Genomic DNA, 19610 nt, shown 5'->3' on the forward strand with positions numbered 1-19610 from the left:
TTTTCCAGCAATCACTCAATAGAACTTCTCAAAAACTACATTAAATTCATTTAGAAATACATTTTTCATTAAACGAAATGATTCCGTTTTTCAGACTGCTATTTCGATTTCCTTTTAATTTGTTGCCCCCATCATAAATGTTTCCGTAAGAAAATGAACACATCATCAGTGTGAAGGCATTTGGAGGAAATATGTACAGTAGTACTGATGGCACTGACATTTAGCACCGCTGTCTCATAGGCCCTTGGGTCCTGGGTTTGATTCCAGATGTGCAGTCCTTGGTGTGGAGTTTGCATGTTCCCCCTGTGCCCATGTTTTTCAGGTGCTCCGGTTTTCCTTGGCATGTTGGCAAGGTTAAGGGTGTCTAAACTGTCTCCGTGTTTTTTAATGCGTGTGTCCTGTCATGGACTGCTATCCTGTCCCATCTTCTACCCCTGTGCAAATGGGACGGGCTCTAGGTTGTCACAGCCCTTATCAAGAATGGACTTTCTGATGTTGGATGGGTAGACTTACTTTAAAAGAGTAGTGTATGCAACTGTGGCCAAAATTATAGAGACATCTGAAGTACTAAAATACAACTAATAAATGAGAAATGTGATAAATATTATTGAGCATTTATTGATACTCAATGCAAAGACAATTCAGCACAGAAATGCTTTTTTACTTTACTTTTATTGCACATGCATCTCAACACACATTTCCTACTCCATCTTGACCACATTTCTTCTGTGCTGAAGCCTGTTCACAGTGTTTTTTGCCTTTTCAGTCCTAATCCTCTCCAGTTGCATTTTTGTTGGTTAAACATGCTATCACCCCATAACATTTCAGTAGTAATAGGATCTAGAGAGTAGTTAGATAATTACTTTAATTTTAAAGCCTATCACTGCTCTTTGTGAATTCAGTTATTCAAGTTTACCCTGACTTTGATGTTTGATTCTTAATTATTGAAAACAACCTTTTCATCTATTAATATAAGCATTGCTTTCAAAATTCAGGTTTAATCTCAAGATATAGTTTATCAATACAGACAAATTACAAAAGTTATTTGTTGTATGTATATAAAAAACAACAATAATAATTCAATAATATTTCTGAAACATTACATAAATCAATATATACAAATTTATTTAATATGGTTATTATTTTGTATCATACCAATCAACCAAATGAATACCATATTTAACATATCAGCTCTCAGCATTCCTTTCCACATGTAGACAGCACGAGAATGTGGATATAAACAAAAGTGTAAAAGATTCTGCAGTTTATCCACAAAATACAAAAAAATTGCATAATAAACAGGTGGAAATAAACAGGAGAAAAAAGTTAATTTAACTCACATCAGAAACATATAAATTAACACTATTTTTTAGTGACATTCAAAATTAACCAACGTTCTACAGGGCATTATCAATGAGAGTAGTATTCAGAATAGCTGTCTACATGTTAACACCAAAAATAAAGATACTGTATGCTGCACATACACATATCATTCAGAACATCTATTTGGAATAATGACAATTACACACTTAATCATGTTTGGAATTCTAAAGGCATACTTTGTAGTGTAATAAATTTGAAAAGCTGAAGCAATGTGCTGCAGCTTTCTGTTCATTTAGTCAAAATGACTTGCACCATAATTGTGCATATTTAAACATCACATTTATGAGGAACATCTACACTACAGTTCATTACATTTATCTATTGCAACTTATGCATTGGGTTACCCATAATAATGGATGTAAACACGGAGACTGGTTGGATTCTACCTGACCTCAACTGGCACATTGTTAATAGTTCCCAGTTTTAAAATATAGTAGTTTGTAAGTCAGTTTTTCTATGCTTGTTTCCCTAGCCTTTTTCTTGCCTACAGTACGTGATATATTATAATTTACAGATGATTTTTCTTTCAAGTGCTATCAGGGGGAATAACAACACTCAAGAATTAGGCAGGTTTATTGAGTATTTAGGTTTTGTAGTATTCCACACCCCTTGGACTGGACTGATTCATATGCTACTACCCTTTCCCATCCAGGCCTGCACCTTAGCTAGGAAATCTTAGCTGATTCACTTGTTTTCTTTCTCTTCTCTCTCAGGCCTCAGCTACAGTACCTCCCCCTGAGAATAGCACGCCCACTGTAAAGCTGAGGGCACTAATCTGTTTTGGTGAGCATGAAACAGTCTCTTCCCTACTCTGCCTGCACAAGACTGGTTTCGCCACTGAATTGGGGATCTCTGATCCCAGCTTGGCGAGGGTCAGTCTCATAGCCATAGGTACTGTAGAAGAGGCTGGGACTCCATGCAGAGTTTAAGACCGACTTGAAATAAAAAAAAACATCTCTGAAATCTCTCCAGAGAATACCAGAGGTGCCACACCAAAGCACAAAGTGTCGTAGACATGTACACATTGAACCTGGTTGGTAGAAAGGAGAATCATAGCGTCTAGACTGTTGAGCCGCTTCGGGTGGAAGGACTACCACCTCACATCTGAAGAACACTTTGCAGCATAAATATTGTGTTTGTATTTTTCCACGTAAAATTAACCCATACTTGTTCTTTTGCACACAGATGCAGTCCCCACTCGAACGTATTGAACCTCATTACGAACTCCAAACTTTTGGCATCTTACCACTGATTGACCCCTTATATAAAGATTATAATCGCGGTTTCACCGATTACTGGAAAAAAAATCCCGGATTGGATCCGAAAGTGAAATGAAGCACTCAGTGACCAGGACTTATTCCTTCTTGGGTTTTGCTTTTGCCCTCCTGCAGCATCGCCGGAAACAGAAGCCGCAGCTTTTGATGAGGACGAACACCACTGCTGCCGTAGCAGCCAGCAGCACGGCGATGACATCCAGGCTGTGGTACTGGTACCAGGCCAGATTGTGAGCCTGCACTCTCAGGTGCTTGGCCCCTTTGTGGCGCATGACGAACTCGATCCAGAACACGGCCCTCTCCAGCGGCGTCATCGGCTGATCGTGGTGGATTCTCGAAAGCCTCATGGCGTTTTCTCTGTACCTGGTAATGAAGGATAAGAACAATGTGATGATTAACGTTTCCCGACATTGACACAATACAGAGGAGGTTTTTGTTGAGGAAGCAGTTGCAGAAACCTGGCTCGGAAAAGCACAGGGTTAGACTCGGGTTCTGGCTAGTTAAACACAGTATTATGCAGTATATTTTTATAGCCTTAGAGAGGCTTAAAAAACTAAAACAGGAAAACAATCTCTCATTTTGCAGCATCCCTGGCTTTAATTTACCCTTTTTAATAAGTCTTTCCAGTTGCCTTTTAAGAAGCAGGGTTGTCTACGAACAACTTAAATGACAACTTGATTCGGGTGTTTAATTTAGGTAAGCTGACGCACATTAATTGTGTTTTCGGAATGGTTTATTAGTCTTGCTGAGTGAGTAACATTTCAGCTCTGGTTCGTCTTACAAAGGTGACAGTGAAACTAAAATGTGACTTACGACGTGTCATTTATCACTGTGCTGAGGGCATCCACAAGGTCTTTGGATTCCATGTTGTTGAAATCGACGACAACAGCTGCTCCCTTGGTTTTCATGTGCATCATGTTGTCGGGCTGGTCACCAAACAGAGGGATGCCCACCATAGGAACCCCATGGTATATGGCTTCGTATATTCCATTGGTCCCCCCATGGGTGATGAAAACCTTGGTCTTTGGGTGTCCTGTGAGTATAGCACAAGCAACAGCTTTTTAAAATTCAGTAGCCCCGCAGGAAGCACAAGCTGGAAACATTCTGCAAGAATAGGCATAGTCCCGTTCAGAGTAGTGTTAGGACAAGCTTTATCCAATACAGGGCCACTGGAAAGCAGGAGCCTATCACAGCAAGCAGTGGGTGCAAGGCAGGATACACCCTGGTGGGGACACCAGTCTATTGCACGGCTCACAGACACAGACACACACACTCGCTCCAGGGCTAGTTTTTCCAAAAGCCAATTAACCTGACAGAATGTCTTCAGGCTGTGAGAGGAAACTGGATCTTACAGAGGAAACCCATGCCAACATGGGGAAACATACAAACCCCAAAAAGAGCACCTGGAATTGAATCCAGGGCCCCAACTCTGAGAAGCAAAGAATTGCCATAGTTAAATGTATCTCATCAAAACCTTTAAAGAGAAATTCAAACACAAAATAATGATGATCCTTGTATTTTTGTGATTTTTCATCTCAAAGCCCTTTAGAACACAAAAAAAATCAAACATGAGAGGTTGTTTCTCATAGGCCATTGGAAGAGACAACTTCAACATGCAATAAATAGCCAGCGTACATAACAAACAGACAAACAGTTCACTGCATTCAAAAGACAACACAAGAAAAATCAAATCTGTGCTGTTTTGCCACAGATTACAAGAGAAAATGAAACATTGCAATTCCAGCACCTTACCTAGAAGGTCATTCTGAGGAATCCAGTCATAAACTCTGGTGTTTGGACTCAAGGTATCTGGCTTCTCACCACTGTACCTCCATAGAACCTATCAATCAAAATACACTAATGGGAAAACCCACCATGTTTTGACAGAGTAAATGTGACCAAATTCCTTGTATGACTGACTAGTGCTGAGGAGCTGATTACAGCAAATTGAAAGACTCAATAGAGCCTAGAGCCCCAAGGTTTGCTTTTGAACTTTTTACTTTATATGGTTTTGAGCAACTTTCATAAAAGACTCAAGGACTGAGTTATCAACAGACAGTTCTAATGGGATCACTGTAAAAAGCTGTATTAGCAACAAAACTTTGATCAACCTATCGGTTGGTCCAGTTACTATACATAAATTAGGTGAACGAGTCTAAGACTGTTCTCAGTTTACAGTACATACTGAATGCACCATTTTATTGCCAAATAAATTGATCAATACTTACTCAAATGGTATTAGTAAGGTATTGACTGTATTGCTAACACATGTCAGTGTATTACGTTCTGTTGTAATTAGTATTGAATTAGCCTTTATCAGTTATAAAACAAACATTTGCTTTATTTAAACTGGTCAAAAACATGCTCATCAGGAATTCACTTCACACATCAATGCATAATAAAAAACACAAATGAGTACATTTTGCATGATTAATCAAGTGATAATAACAATTAAGCCAAAGTTTAAATGCAAAATTAGAAGTCGCTCAAAATAAATATTGAGTGGAGTTCAAAGCCATTAAATGAGAATTCCTTTCGACTTTAATATTGTTCTGAACAAATTAGACAAATGTTTGCTTTATTATCACTGATAACTGAATGCCCAGAAATTTTAGATCTTGTAAAGTGTAATTAGTAAAGTTAATATATTTTTATCTATTCAGAAAGTGGGTAAGTTACTTAATGAAAGTTTACCCAAAATGCATTCTCCCTAACAAATTAATTCACACACATAAATAAAATAAATGTACAGTAGTGATTTAAACTAAATATGAAAATCTAAGTTGTTTTGCTCCAAACAATTGCATGAGAGCCATTTGTACTTTGGAGACTCATTATTTCTAACATGAGAGTTTAAATAATGACTAACCTTCTGTGGTATTTGTCCAAGAGCAGAAGCAATAATATTTGCCTTTTCTCTGGTGAGATTTTTTACCATCGATCCAAGAGAGAATACCACAATACCATCGTCTCCCGAGCTCTGCACAAACTCTTCCATGTTCTGTATTAACGGCAAACAATAAATCAGACTGATATACAGTATAAATAGTTAACATTTCTATATAATATATACAGTATATCAGAAGATGCTAGATGTTTTCCCTGCCTTATATTTTAAATAAATATTTTTTACTTTCACCTGCTGCTTCTGTACCAATCACTAATACTTCTGATATGGAATCGCCTGCAAACGTGGCTACTTTACTTATTCTACCAGAATTAATCACTGATATGAATCAAGAAAAGCAGTGGTCCTAGTACAGATCCCTGTTGTACTCCGCTAATTATGTCACCACAATTTTAGAATTTACCCCCTTATCTGTGGTCTCTGTTTATTGAGCAATTCTAAATCCAAACATTCTTGACTATTCCCTAAGAAGGATATTTCCATGTAGATGATCACAAGATGAGTTTTACTTCTATAATCTTGCAATAATAGAATTCAGACCTATTGGTCTATAATTCCACGGGTCAGTTTTGTCACCATATTTAACTTGAAAACATTTGATTTTGAAGGAAGCCATGTAGTGTACCTTCTTCATACCCCCACAATCCTTTTTGCTATATTTATAGCCCTTTTTCACAACCCCTACATTTCATACCATTTAAAACAAAACAATGAAGGTGACATGATAAAGATATTACCTCTGGCAGGGGCTTGGCTGGTTTGCAATGGAGTCCTCCTACAAACTGGAAGTTGGGAAGAAAGGGTCTTGGATACTCAAAGTCCCAATAAGTACGGATCAGCCAGATGTCAGCTTTCCCCATGGTTTCACAGAATGTCGTGGGCCTCCCTTTTGTCAGAAACGAGAGTAAAATCAGACAGCCTGCCTTAAAACATACAAGTACTGTACATTAAAGTTGTTCAGAGTTTTGTTTCCAGCAGGTACACAGCATACAGTATGTTCTGTATCTTATATCAGTGTTTCAAGCCACATTTTTGAGTCACTTGGGCATTTTCACACAGTGGCATCGAAGTGCTAAGCACACTAGGAAAAGGAGCACAGACTAGAAACAGAAGCCCACACTAGAAAAAGAATGGTAATTCAATTTCATACTTTCTCGTCTTATCCTACTATGCGCTCCTATTTTTTAGTGCACACTCCATTTTCCAGTACGCCCTTCCTTTTACTAGTGTCCTTTGCACTTCAGAGCCACCATATTTTCTGTCTCTCGGGATTGGAGTGACAAATTCCTGTGAAAACAAGAGAACTGCTTTAAAAAAATCCTATAAAGAAACTGTCCATTTTATTCAAAATAAATGGGTCCAACCTAATGAATAAAATAAACTGAAATAAAGGAGAACATTGATTATCCACTGACCCCTTTCCCACTGTAGAGACAAATAATCAGTGAACTACTGTATTTGAAGGGCTCACCAGATTTTCAAAAAGCCTAAGAATCACATCAAAATGTTTACTGCGGCTTATCTGTTGAATATTCTTGTGATTTCGGGGATGGTGTACACTGTATGTTTTTAGTGAGGTGAATTTGTGTACTGTGTAACAATTACTGTATAACAAATACTTTAACTTGTTTCATGGAAAGTACAACAATATGACATTATACAATACAGTGCATACTTTCACTGTGACCACTGGAAAATGTTTGAAACCAGATTATCATGTCATGTGAATTGCCAAACCGCTTTGTACTGTAACGGTGTCGCAGGAAGCCGGAGCCTACCCAGCAAGCAACGAGCGCAAGGCAGGGTACACCCTGGACAGGGGGCCAGTCCATCACAGGGCAAGTGCAAGCCAATCATACATGGGGACAATTTGGAAGCCACTGTAAAGGCTGAGTGGGGAAATTTGGCTCAGACACCAGGATAACTCCCTAGGCTTTTTGAGAAATGCCCGGGGATCTTTAATGACCACTCAGAATCAGGACCTTGGTTTAACATCTCATCTGAAAGACGGCGCACACTACAGTATAGTGGTTTTTGAAAAGGATAAGGTTGTTACCCTGGTGTCCTGGCCATATTTCCCATTGGCCTTTAACAATCATGGCCTCCAAATAGTCCCAGTCTATGAACTGAATTTATTACTCTGTTCTCCTCCCAACTGATAGCTGATGTGTGGTGAGTATACTAGTACATCATCCAGGTGGGGGTTATACACTGGTGGTTGAGAGGAATCCCCATATCCTGTAAAGCGCTTTGAGTGGAGTGTCCAGAAAAGCACTATACAGTATAAGGGTAAGGGATTATCCTCTTAAACTAACACTCACAAATATTAAGAATCCTCAGCTTTCCCCTCTTAGGGCTTGACACCAAGATGTCAATGTCTTGATGTGAAATTATACTGTGTTATTATACAGGCTTTATAGTAATGAAGCAGACAAAGGGGGCATATGGATACATAGGAACAAGTAATAGGTTTATTCCATGCTGAAAAAAAGAAGAAAGAGAACACAACGTTTCGGCGAAACGTTGGAATAAACCTATTACTTGTTCCTTTGCAGCCTACGCATGCTGACGCAGCTACCCACCTGAACTAATATGGATACATATGCAAGCAATCAAAGCAGAAATGCAATCAGAAAAGAACAGGGAAGCAAATGGAAGTACAAGCAAAGACCTCCTGCCACATATGTATACACAGTGTTTAGACACAGTATACACAAGTGCATTTCCCCCCCCTTGTTATCGTAAAACAACATCCCACGTGAAAACAGAAAGAACATACAAACTCCACACAGCGGATGCCAGAGGTTCACAACTGAACCCAGGGCCCCAATGCTACAAAGTAAAAATGCTAACCACTGTGCCACTTCCAGAGAAATGAAAGTGATGTAATTCACTCATGCATGTAGCAGGAGTGACCTGAACCCACCAGCCTTTAACAGAGAGTCTACAGTACATCATTAACCATTACTTTGCGATGTCCCTAACTTCTAAACACATAGGTACTGTGTACCTACAAAACACATAACACATAGTATAAGCCTTACCTAAGATTTCACTATAATATGAATCCAGTTCTCACAACATACTCAGTGCCAAAATATCTTGAGACCAATAGAACAGCATATTTTTCAGTCTGTCAGTGAAGTCCATCTGATCGGTAAATTTCGCCATGGCTGCAGGCACATAGGAAGGGGGAGCCGGTATTTGTCCACAGAGTCTCTCCATGGAATTGGCTATAGAAAATCTCAGTGTGTATACGAAGGGAATGCCGAGCTTCTCGGCCACAAGTTCGCTGCAGGGATAAATTGGATCTGCGAACATAAGGTCAAAGTCGATCTTTCTCAGTTTCTCCATTACACGCGTAGACCTCAGTACCCCATCACAAATCTGAAGAAAGAGTTCCTTGTCTTTTTTCAAGATGTGTCTGATTTTGTTGTAAATCGCCCAGTAGCTCATATGTTCCATTATTATATGTTATATATATTATATGTTCCAGAATATTAATGATTAACTTCGAGACTTGAACTTTACATTTCTAGCAAACAATCCTTATCTTCTTCATAGATATGCCACTTTTCTAAAAAAATAGAGTTTAATTAGTTCAGTTAAGCTTTCTCTGCTTTTTGATATTTTGTAAGAAATTTTAATATGTGCACAGAAAGATGGAAAGAGATATATTTTATATACTGTAGTACATGAAAACAGAAGACTACCTTTATTTAATACTTTATTAAACTCTGGCAATATTTCTACTTGGACATACTGTATCAAGGTGAAACAAGATCACCTATATTTTGACTAAGGCTGTTTTGTGCCAAAATGTTAACAATTGAACTTATAATGGAGTTTGGAATGCGCACAGTGATTTGGTAACTCTTGCTAATCCATACCTGTATGTTCGAGACAATTCTTTAGTGGAGCACATGCATGTATAATCGTAATCGATATTACATAGGGTTTCTGGTTACAGGTTGTAAGATAAAGTAATACAGTACATGCCATTCTAAAAGGCCCCCAAAATATTTATGCATAGAAAATCTTTTTTTCCCCAGACGCGTAGACACAATCAGTGCAATTAGAACTTTAATGCCATGGTTACCTTAGTTTGCCTATCCTCTCACAGTCTCTCAGCTGTGGGGCACATGAATGGTCCCTGCCTGCAGAAATGTTGCTCAAGGGATCATTACATATGAATGCTCTTCAGAATCCAGTTTAATTCCAAATAAGAGTTTTGCAGAAATAACCAGCTCTAACCTAGAGACCTTAAACTCTGCTCACTCAAACAGCGGCTTCGCCTCCCCACGTCTCTTGTTTCTCTCCCATGCCCTCTACTTCCTTCTCTTTCTTGCTGGCACGCCCTTTTATAGAATTAAAACCCATGTGAAAAGTTCCCACATTCCATTCAATTACATTATACAATTGATGCTTTGTCTATCCCTGTTGTACTTAATACTGTACAAGTCTTTGAGTCTGTTTTCCAGGTGGCCAGATTGCCCCAATAGCCCATTCATGAAGCACACTGCCATACTGTAGGTAACCCTTTGACTTAGTTTTTGACTCATGTTTGGTGAAATGGAGTTGGCACAATTACAAACTTCACAAACATCACGCCTCTTGCATCCACAAACCACAAGTTCATTACCTTTACAGTGCTTTTCACTCAAAACGGGAATGTACACTGGATACTTTTGAACACAGTATCAGTGGTTCCGGAGGACATTTGTTCAAACCTGCTGGTTTTTGTTCCAACCAGGCTCTTAATCACCACATGAAAGAACTCCAGATGCTGTTGTTCCAGTGCAGTTTCTGACTGCTGATTGCATCACCTCAGGTGTCTCTCACCTGTGTAGTGACCTGGTCAGTTTCTGTGATCACGGCAAGTTGACATGGCTTTTGAATACTAGTTTCAATATATCAGTGTCTGAAAGGTAGTTGTATCATAAATATTGTATAATGCTCTACTTTTTGTAATGTTGCTGAACTGATAATTCTCCCCCCTATTTTTGTAATTTTGCTGCAGTTGAGGCAAATACACTTTACTTTGTAGAACACGACCCTTCATGAATGCATAACTGGAGCAAATAAGGCAAGGAAATGTTAGAGCAAAAGGTTTTCAATGTGAAAAACAGAGACGTATTGCTACTTTGCAACCAGTGTTAGGAGTCGAGCCCTGTTGTAAAAAAAACTTTGTTTTCAAGAAGTGGAGGCAGGCTTTATTGAACTCTTGAGAACTCTTGAGAGAACAAATCCTACCTACTTGAGTAGCAGAGCTCCCCAACAGTATTAAGTATGCACTACAGGCAGGCTGAACGTTTTTTAAAATGTGCCAAGCAGTATTCCTGGTATCTGTATCCCACTGTTAAGCCCCTGTTTATGCAGGGAGTACAGTCATAAGAAGCATTGTGCTATTTATTTGCCTTGAAAAAGCAGAAGCAAAACCACTTTGATTTAGCACTGGTTGGGTCTCGAGGTTCTGGACATGGTTCAGACTCTGCTACTTCATTGCATTATAGAGTAAGCAAATTTAACAGTCTAGCTCATTTCACATTGCTGTTATATGTTCTGTATATGAATCTATTGTAATTAGTTACACTGATGCAAAATTGTTCAATCAACAGCTACAATATACAAACTGAGATGCATTAAAATGTAACAAGTGTTCCAGATAGCTTTTGTTGCTTTCTTAATACCTCTCAATATATACTAAGAACATCTATAATTCACTCAGTGTTTTTTATCACAGCAGTTGTGATTGTTGTTAATGTAGTTTACTGTAGTTCGCATGATAAGAAACAAATCTTGCTATTTCTCCATCAATTTTCTAATCAGCTTCTCCAATACAGGGTCTCCTGGGGAGCTGAAGCCTAACCCAGCAAGCAATGGGGCATAAGCCAGGATACACCCTAGACAGGACACCAGTCCATCACTGGGCACACACACACAGCACAAACAGGAACACACTCATACCAGGACCAATTTTCCCAGAAACCGATTAATCTACCAGCATGTGTTTGGACTGTGGGAGGAAACTGGATTGCCTGGAGGAAACAGACATAAACACGAGGAGAACATAAAAACTCCAGACAGAAAGCAGTCCAGGAATTGAACCCGAGGCCCCAGTGCTGAAAGGCAGCAATGCTAAAAAATGCACCTCTGTACTGCTCTCTGGTTATTTAGCTTTCTTTACTTCACATCATTCTTTAAAGCAAAACACTTTTTCCCCCCCTCACACCGCTTATCTGACCTGTTTTTTTAAGATGTATGTTATTTAACAGCTGCTGCTGCTGTTCTGCGTGGATGTTTTTGGTGATTATTTTAATGTCTTTGTATCAGCGCATACATGCAAATAAGCATTTCACTGCACTTGTGCACATGACAAATAAACCGAACTGAGCCAATATTAGGCGCTGTAGTAGCTAAGCCCTCACATCCATCCATGTCCTAACTGCCTCGTCCAATTCAGGGCTACCGGGGAGCAGGGGCCTATCCCAGCAAGCAACAGGAGCAGGGCAGGATATAACGTGACAGAACGCCAGTCCATCGCATAGTAGACATTAACACGCATACACTCTAGTAGTCCATCATGATTACCAATCAAATCTAATTGACACATTGTTAGATGTCCATCGTCAATAGACACTTGTTCTTCAGGCAGGGTACAGCCTGGCTTAGTGTTCCATCTATACAACACAGCAATGTGAAGGTGCCACTGAACATTGAATATTTTCCAAATAATTAAACTGTGTACATTCTTTAGAAATAACTCCACCTCCACTTTGCATATTCACTGCATGCAGTCACTACAAATGTTAATAAGACATGCACTTTATCTATAGATTATACTGTATGTTGAAAGGTTAAAAAGATTAGAAACTGTAATCATACACTCGTTCTTCAAACTCCTGGAAATCTCAGTGAGACACTTCAATTTACAGTGACACAATGCAAGAACGTCAACAATATCAGCCAGTTAGAAGACATGAAGGTCTTGTGTTCATCGGGTAAATAGTATTGTCCAGGTGACCCCTGTGTGTTAGAGGCTGAGAGGGCAGTGACTCCTGACAAAATAGAGATTCCTGTATGGAATCACTTGCCTCCCACAGAGTGATACTGGCCGGAATTCCAGGGATGATGGAGGGTAATAATTCACCTATTCAGACAGGACTTTGCCTACTGCACTTGTGCAGTGAACTGAACTGATATTGGGCGCTGTAGTGGCTAAGCCCTCACATCCATCCATGTCCTAACTGCCTCGTCCAATTCAGGGCTACCGGGAAGCAGGAGCCTATCCCAGCAAGCAACAGGAGCAGGGCAGGATATAACCTGACAGAACGCCAGTCTATCGGGCGGAAGACAGACACAAACAGACACTGTTGGGTAGCTGTGTCAGCATGCGTAGGCTGCAAAGGAGCTGAAGACACACCTCACACCTGAAGAAGGCTACACGGCCGAAACGTTGTGTTTTCTTTTTCTTTTTTTTTCAGCATGGAATAAACCTATTACCTGTTCCTTTACAAACAGACACAGACACGCATACACTCTAGTAGTCCATCACGATTACCAATCAAATCTAATTGACACATTGTTAGATGTCTATTGTCAATAACATCACTTGCTCTTCAGGCAGGATACAGCCTGGATGGGCGTTCCATCTATACACACAGTTGATCTAAAAGGCTACATTCTGTACTATAAATTACACATCTATCAGGATCACCTTAAAAACAAGATAGCTGAAGATTTAAAGGAAGTAGCCACATTATCAAATAAATATTTTATTAAACAATAAGGTTATGCCTAATAAAATATTGAATTCATAAATATACTGTATCTGCTTTGTCACCAGAGACAATTTCACAGCGCCGGAAATTTCAGCTACGACAGATTAAGGGCCAGTAATGCATTGACCTCAACTTTAAGGAGAACCTTACCTGTAATTTCACTGTAGTATTGATTCCAGTTACTAAACGTCCATACATAAAATATAACATCGTGAGCAAGGTAAAACAGGAGATTCTTGATTCTCTGCGTGAAGCTCATCTTGTCAGTGTACTGAAGGGGCACTGCTGGAACAAAGGAGCGTGGTGCAGGCATCTGTCCGCAAAGCCTCTCCAATGTATAAGCAAATGACAGCCTCAGTGAGAAGATGAAAGGCAGATTGAGACTGTCCGCTACAAGTTCGCCACAAGCATTCATTGGATCCGAGATAAGAACTTCATACTGAGACTTCCTCAGCTTGTCAAGCAGGAGTTTGTTCCTTAGTATGGCGTTGCACTGTTGCCTCTGTAGAATCAACATTTTCCCCAATAGTTCCCTGGTCTTCAGAAATACCCGTACGAAGGAAGCTGAGGTAGATTCGTACATCGAAAAGTAAAAAAACTCCTCTAAAATCCCTGCTAACTCCGTCTTCGAAAATGGTACTTCAAAAACTTCAAAATGGTAGTTTTCTGTATGGTTGATGGAAGGTGATGCAGAACTCAGTAAAACTGTTACGTTGTGGTTCCTGTCCATAAGCTCGTTTAAAATGCATTTCATGTTCGTCCAGTGGCTGTGTTCTCCAGGCCAGATCAGAACATTTCCGGTCAGCGCTGGCTGTCTCCCACAGAACAGGAGAAGGAAAACGAGCAGGAACAGCCCGGCAGGACTCATGTTGAGGAGAGCTTTAATTCCTGGCTGTGAACTGCTTTCAAAGAGGAGCCAAGCCACTCCTCACATCTCCCAGGCAGACTTTCAGGTTTGTGAAATTGGACACCAGATTACTTTCACAGGGGGAAAGGCTGCAGAAACAGCACAGTACCACTCCCTAAGCAGAGCGAAGTCTCTCTGTTTGAATCACTGTAGGCAGAAACATGACGTCACAGAGATTGGAGTGCAGCTCTTTCAGAAGGTAGATTCAAAAGATACCCTGCTGTTCAGCGATTAGCTCAAAGCATTTTGATTTGTCTTTCAAATCCTTCTACCAACAACAAAACACCAAGCGCTTAAAACAGCACATTAAATACAAGGGCCAAGTATTAACAGAGTTTGGATGGTGCTTTAGCAAATTGTCCAGCAAATCAGGGCCAGTTTGAGAAAAATGCTTCATGTTTTGTTCTGTGACAGTATTCCAGGCAAGGACTCAGGACAGCCTAACCTCAGCTGGGTAGTACCTAGGATCTCTTCTCTTCTGTCACCTGGGTGGTTAAATAGGAAGAAGCCTGTAGAGATGGACCCATGACTATGCAATTAACTAGTAGGAACCTGCCTTAACACGTTTCCATTTCTCAATTGCAATGATGTGACAATAAGACACATATCCCTTATTACACATTACACATATGCCAAAGATAGAGAGTTTTTGCTATCAGACTTATGTGATTTAAAAAAGCATTAGACTGACATGAATCAGATAAGGATATAGAACAGTCCCCATATACTCTGCCATGGCTTTGCAGACAATTCACACAGAGCACGTCAGGTATTGCCACGGGATATCAAAATCAATCAGACTTTAAGGAAACTGATGTGTATTTCTGGTCTGTTTTGTCTTCTGATTTTCATGCCATCTTGGAGTCTTAATGACCTGAATCAATTGTTCTCTTAATTAGTATATTGTAGCATCCAAATATGAACTGGCTTCATTACTCTGCTCTCCTCCCCACTGATAGCTGATGTGTGGTGAGCGTTCTGGCGCACTATGGCTGCTGTTACATCATCCAGGTGGGGCTGCACATTGGTGGTGGTGGAGGGGATCCCCATTACCTGTAAAGCGCTTTGAGTGGAGTGTCCAGAAAAGCGCTATATACTGTAAATGTAAGCAATTATTATTATTCAAACATTTTACTGATAAATATGACAAATTACAAAATTTAACTTAAAGTTTAAGGCAGACAACACAGCGAGGACGTTCTTCAGTGTCCACAACTGTGCATGTAAAACCGAAATTCAAGAAACTTGTCGTCATACTTTGTGTATTTGCGTTTCCGTTTCTCTTTAGAACTAGGCTCCATGTCTTTCACGTTTTTAACTCATATTTAAAAACTTCTCAACTGAGATCGTATAACAAAAAACAAAATGACCACTCTTAGAAATTGGAAACACCGAAGCCGTGGTTAACTGGTACGCTGCTCACAGACTGCCGACTCTCTTGCCTAGTGTCATATGACACAATCTAGCTAGGTAGCGCACGACTCGGACATTGCTCGAACAGCAGGTTTTGCTCGTAATAAAACTTTTGACTGGCGATGCCTGAGACGCCCCTGACCGACAATGGCGCCTCCCCTAGGTGGCGCGATGCACAGTTTGGAATATGGCGAATATTGACTCATTTATTTTTTACCTAAAGGGCCGGTTAAAACTGGCTGGCGGGCAGTAGTTTGCCCGGAGATGTGATATACGGTAACTGCTAAGCCTGCCATGTGTTTTTTTCTTTAAAAAAAATGGAGCTTGATGTGAACAACACAGGGATGTGAAGGTGCCACTGAACATTGAATATTTTCCAAATAATTAAACTGTGTACATTCTTTAGAAATAACTCCACCTCCGCTTTGCATATTCACTGCATGCAGTCACTACAAATGTTAATAAGACATGCACTTTATCTATAGATTATACTGTATGTTGAAAGGTTAAAAAGATTAGAGGCTGTAATCATACACTCGTTCTTCAAACTCCTGGAAATCTCAGTGAGACACTTCAATTTACAGTGACACAATGCAAGAACGTAAGCAATATCAGCCAGTTAGAAGACATGAAGGTCTTGTGTTCATCGGGTAAATAGTATTGTCCAGGTGACCCCTGTGTGTTAGAGGCTGAGAGGGCAGTGACTCCTGACAAAATAGAAATTCCTGTATGGAATCACTTGCCTCCCACAGAGTGATACTGGCCGGAGATCCAGGGATGATGGAGGGTAATAATTCACCTATTCAGACAGGACTTTGCCTAGACCTATGTTAAGAACACACTATGACTTAATTGACTTCTCTGATAAGGATCCCAGGATGATTTGTTTCTCCAGCCTTTTCATTTTTATCACATGTACGCTACTAAAACTGCATTACTGGATGCTTTCTGCAGTGAAAGCACAAGGGGGAGACATTTACTTTGCATGTTTTTGGAAGAAAGCGAGACAGAGGGCTGTCAGGCACAGCAGTATGCATACTTTAACGGTCCATTTTAAATAGATAACAGAATAATATGTTTTAGTAAAATAATGAAAGCACAACCTGTTAAATATTCCATCAACTAAGGGTTTACCCCTTATTTTTCAAATACTATAACACCTCGTTTGTGATGTTTTCGTTCACGGGGCTGAAAAAAGTGATTTTATGTATAAAAAATAGACAGAACGCTTTGCTTTTTTAAACTCATTTTGCATTGTATGCACAGTATTATGAGGATTCCCAGTATTTCTGTACAATTACTTCCCTTAATGCAGTATCATGTAATTACAGTTCTACTGTGTAAACCTACTGCAGCAGGCAGCACAACACAATTGCAATTAGCAAGCTACATACATATCGTAATCTCAGATCATAATTGTGTGCAGCTCCCAAGTAAAATGCATGTAAGGACAAGAGTCCTGTACTGCATGTCTTCAATTGCAGTCAAGAGATCTGGGGGAGCTGTTGGCACAGTGAAGCCCGGGCTTGCATGACTGAGTGTGGTGATGGTGTGGTGGTGTTTGCTGAAAACACTGTCAATCTGCAGTATAAAGCAGTGGAGGGAAGATAGGGGGTTCACTCTGTTCCTGTAGGTTTTAACTGTGTCACAGCAGACTGGACGTGATGGGATGAATGAGGTTGCTGCAGCAGGGTTTAGACCATGAGTGTCTAATCTAGGTCCTGGAGCATCAGTGACTTTGCAAGGATTGTGTTCCAGATCAGCTCTAAGAAGTTAAAGTGTCTGTTGCTAAACAGCCCTCTGAATGGTGGTGACTTAACAAGACAGCCACAGTGTTTCTTCACTACCTGGGTTAGATATCCATGGTTGAGACCATGGTGAGTGACTCTATCCAATAGCTTTATGGTTAAATATTAATTTGCTAGTTTGATACTTATGTGTATGGAGCCACTGTGACATTGTTATAATATTTCACAGTATTTCTAACTGGGACAATTATGAGTCTTTAAACTTGTAAGATTCCAGGTGTATGATGCACTGTACCTGGTCTGTACTTGCACTATATTTATGTGACTTCATGAGCACAACTGTTGCTTTCAGTCTTCTAATTAAACTGGACTGCTGCACAAGAATACTCTGTTGTGAGACCAGATATACATATTAACAGATATCAATGATGGTATAACAAAAAGCAAACATGTTGCGCATGATAACTTTTCAATCCAACTGACCACATGACCCTTTTATTCCCTTGAATGCTGTTGTGTTATTGCAACACAATCACCTCCCTTGCTCAAGAAACAACAGCATACAAAGAAACAAGAAGACCCCCCCCCCCCCGAGTTCAAGGACATGAACCCAAATTTATCAGCAATAATATCAGATCTTTTCCAGACTTACCTGTAATTTCGGAGTAAAACCTGTCCCATTTTGAAGCTGTAAAGGTGTAAAATATGAAGTCTTGAAATTTATAAAACAGAACATTTTTGAGTCTCTCCACAAAGGTCATGCTATCGGTGTACTGTGTGCCAACACTTGGAACAAAAGAGGGGGGCGCTGGTATCTGTCCACACTGCCTTTCGATCGTATTACCGAAGGAGAACCTTAGTGTGTAGATGAACGGTATCCCCAGAACCTCTGCTAAGAGCTCACTACACAAATAGATTGGATCGGAGAGGAGAACATCATACTGGAATTGTTTCAGTTTTTTCAACAGGTGTTTGTCCCCAAAAAAAGTTCTACACATGTCCTTTTGCTGGTTCATCATTGCGTCGATCATGCCAGTGATTTTTAGAAAGCCCTGAAAGAAGGAATCGTTTGGCAAGTCATAGATCCAGTACTCCAGCATCTTGTCCAAGACCTCCGCCGCACTCTCCTTCGTGAAGGGAACCTGGAATACCTCAAAGTGATAGCGGGCGGTTTGGTTGTAGTTGATAAACTGCGTGCCCGTGTGAATGAGGACTGTGACGGTGTGGCCTCTATCCACCAGCTCGTTCACGATTGTCTTGATGTTGAGCCAGTGGCTGTATTCTCCAGGCCAGACAAGGATCTTGCCACTCCATGCAGTGTGTGCTGCAAACAGCTGCAGAAGAAGCAGACACACAACTTTCCTAGATGGAGTCATGATTGCAAATGCGGGAAACTCCTGGAGAGCTGCTGTTAATAACAACTTCCAGACAGCCAGTGGAATGCCAAGGGCAATCTGCCAATGTTCACATTACCCAATCTTATTACGCAATTCATCGGAACGCCTACAGGGACAAACTGGATCTCACATATCAATGGCCTTTGGCCATACATTGTGTAGAAGTATCTAGGTAGATAGCTATGGAAATAATTAAACATTGGAAGAAAACTTGAGATTGTTTTCCAAAATGAAATGTTTGAAAACATTTTTTAAATGTTATCAACAGAAATGTTTCAGAGCATAAAACAGAAAACAAATTTGCTTTGTTTGGCCTTACTGCAGTCAGTTTTGGGAGATAGTTTGTTGTTGACTTTGAACAAGATTATTTTGACGGGGCTCAGGGTTGTTCAGTGCTTGTGTACAGCACATACCACAGGATTTATTAAGTTTTACCACCAGGAGAAAAGATAGCTTTGAGCAAATACCTTTACAATAATAGCAGTTTCATGCAAAATCTCATTTGATGCTTGGTTTTCCTTATCTCTTTAGCAAAATGTGAAACTTACCCCTGGCTATTATAATATGCCAATGTCAGTAATTAGGAGCAGGTCAGAATTTCCCTATGCCCTGCCCAGTTTTGCAGAAATGGGTAAAATAACACCGCAATATTAAAATAGCTTTTCCAGTGTGCATGTCCTTGTCAACTGTGTCACCAAGGGCACTCAGGACATTGACACTGACAAGTAGCACTCTACTTCAGAACAGCTATATACTGGTGACTATGTCTAATTGGCATAAGCTGAGATTTTGGGCACTC

The 19610-nt window shown here is 40.0% G+C and overlaps 1 protein-coding gene across 2 annotated transcripts; it reads right to left on the minus strand.

Moving 5' to 3' along the window:
* Nucleotides 1-653: 653 nt before the first annotated feature.
* Nucleotides 654-18836, minus strand: LOC102687739 (UDP-glucuronosyltransferase 2A2-like). 2 transcript variants are annotated; one of them, XM_015363419.2, is made up of 6 exons: nt 18067-18836; nt 6303-6451; nt 5527-5658; nt 4410-4497; nt 3471-3690; nt 654-3020 (listed from the first exon to the last, which is right to left on the minus strand). In XM_015363419.2, exons 1-6 carry the CDS (start codon nt 18788-18790, stop codon nt 2738-2740), a joined length of 1596 nt encoding a protein of 531 aa, XP_015218905.1. In that variant the 5' UTR covers nt 18791-18836; the 3' UTR covers nt 654-2737. The 2 variants fall into 2 exon arrangements, with proteins under 2 accessions (XP_015218905.1, XP_015218913.2); XM_015363427.2 differs by lacking the exon at nt 18067-18836 and adding an exon at nt 13497-15287.
* Between the last annotated feature and the right edge of the window lie 774 nt (nt 18837-19610).

This window comes from Lepisosteus oculatus, chromosome 3 (genome assembly GCF_040954835.1).
Source record: "Lepisosteus oculatus isolate fLepOcu1 chromosome 3, fLepOcu1.hap2, whole genome shotgun sequence".
NCBI lineage: Eukaryota > Metazoa > Chordata > Actinopteri > Semionotiformes > Lepisosteidae > Lepisosteus > Lepisosteus oculatus.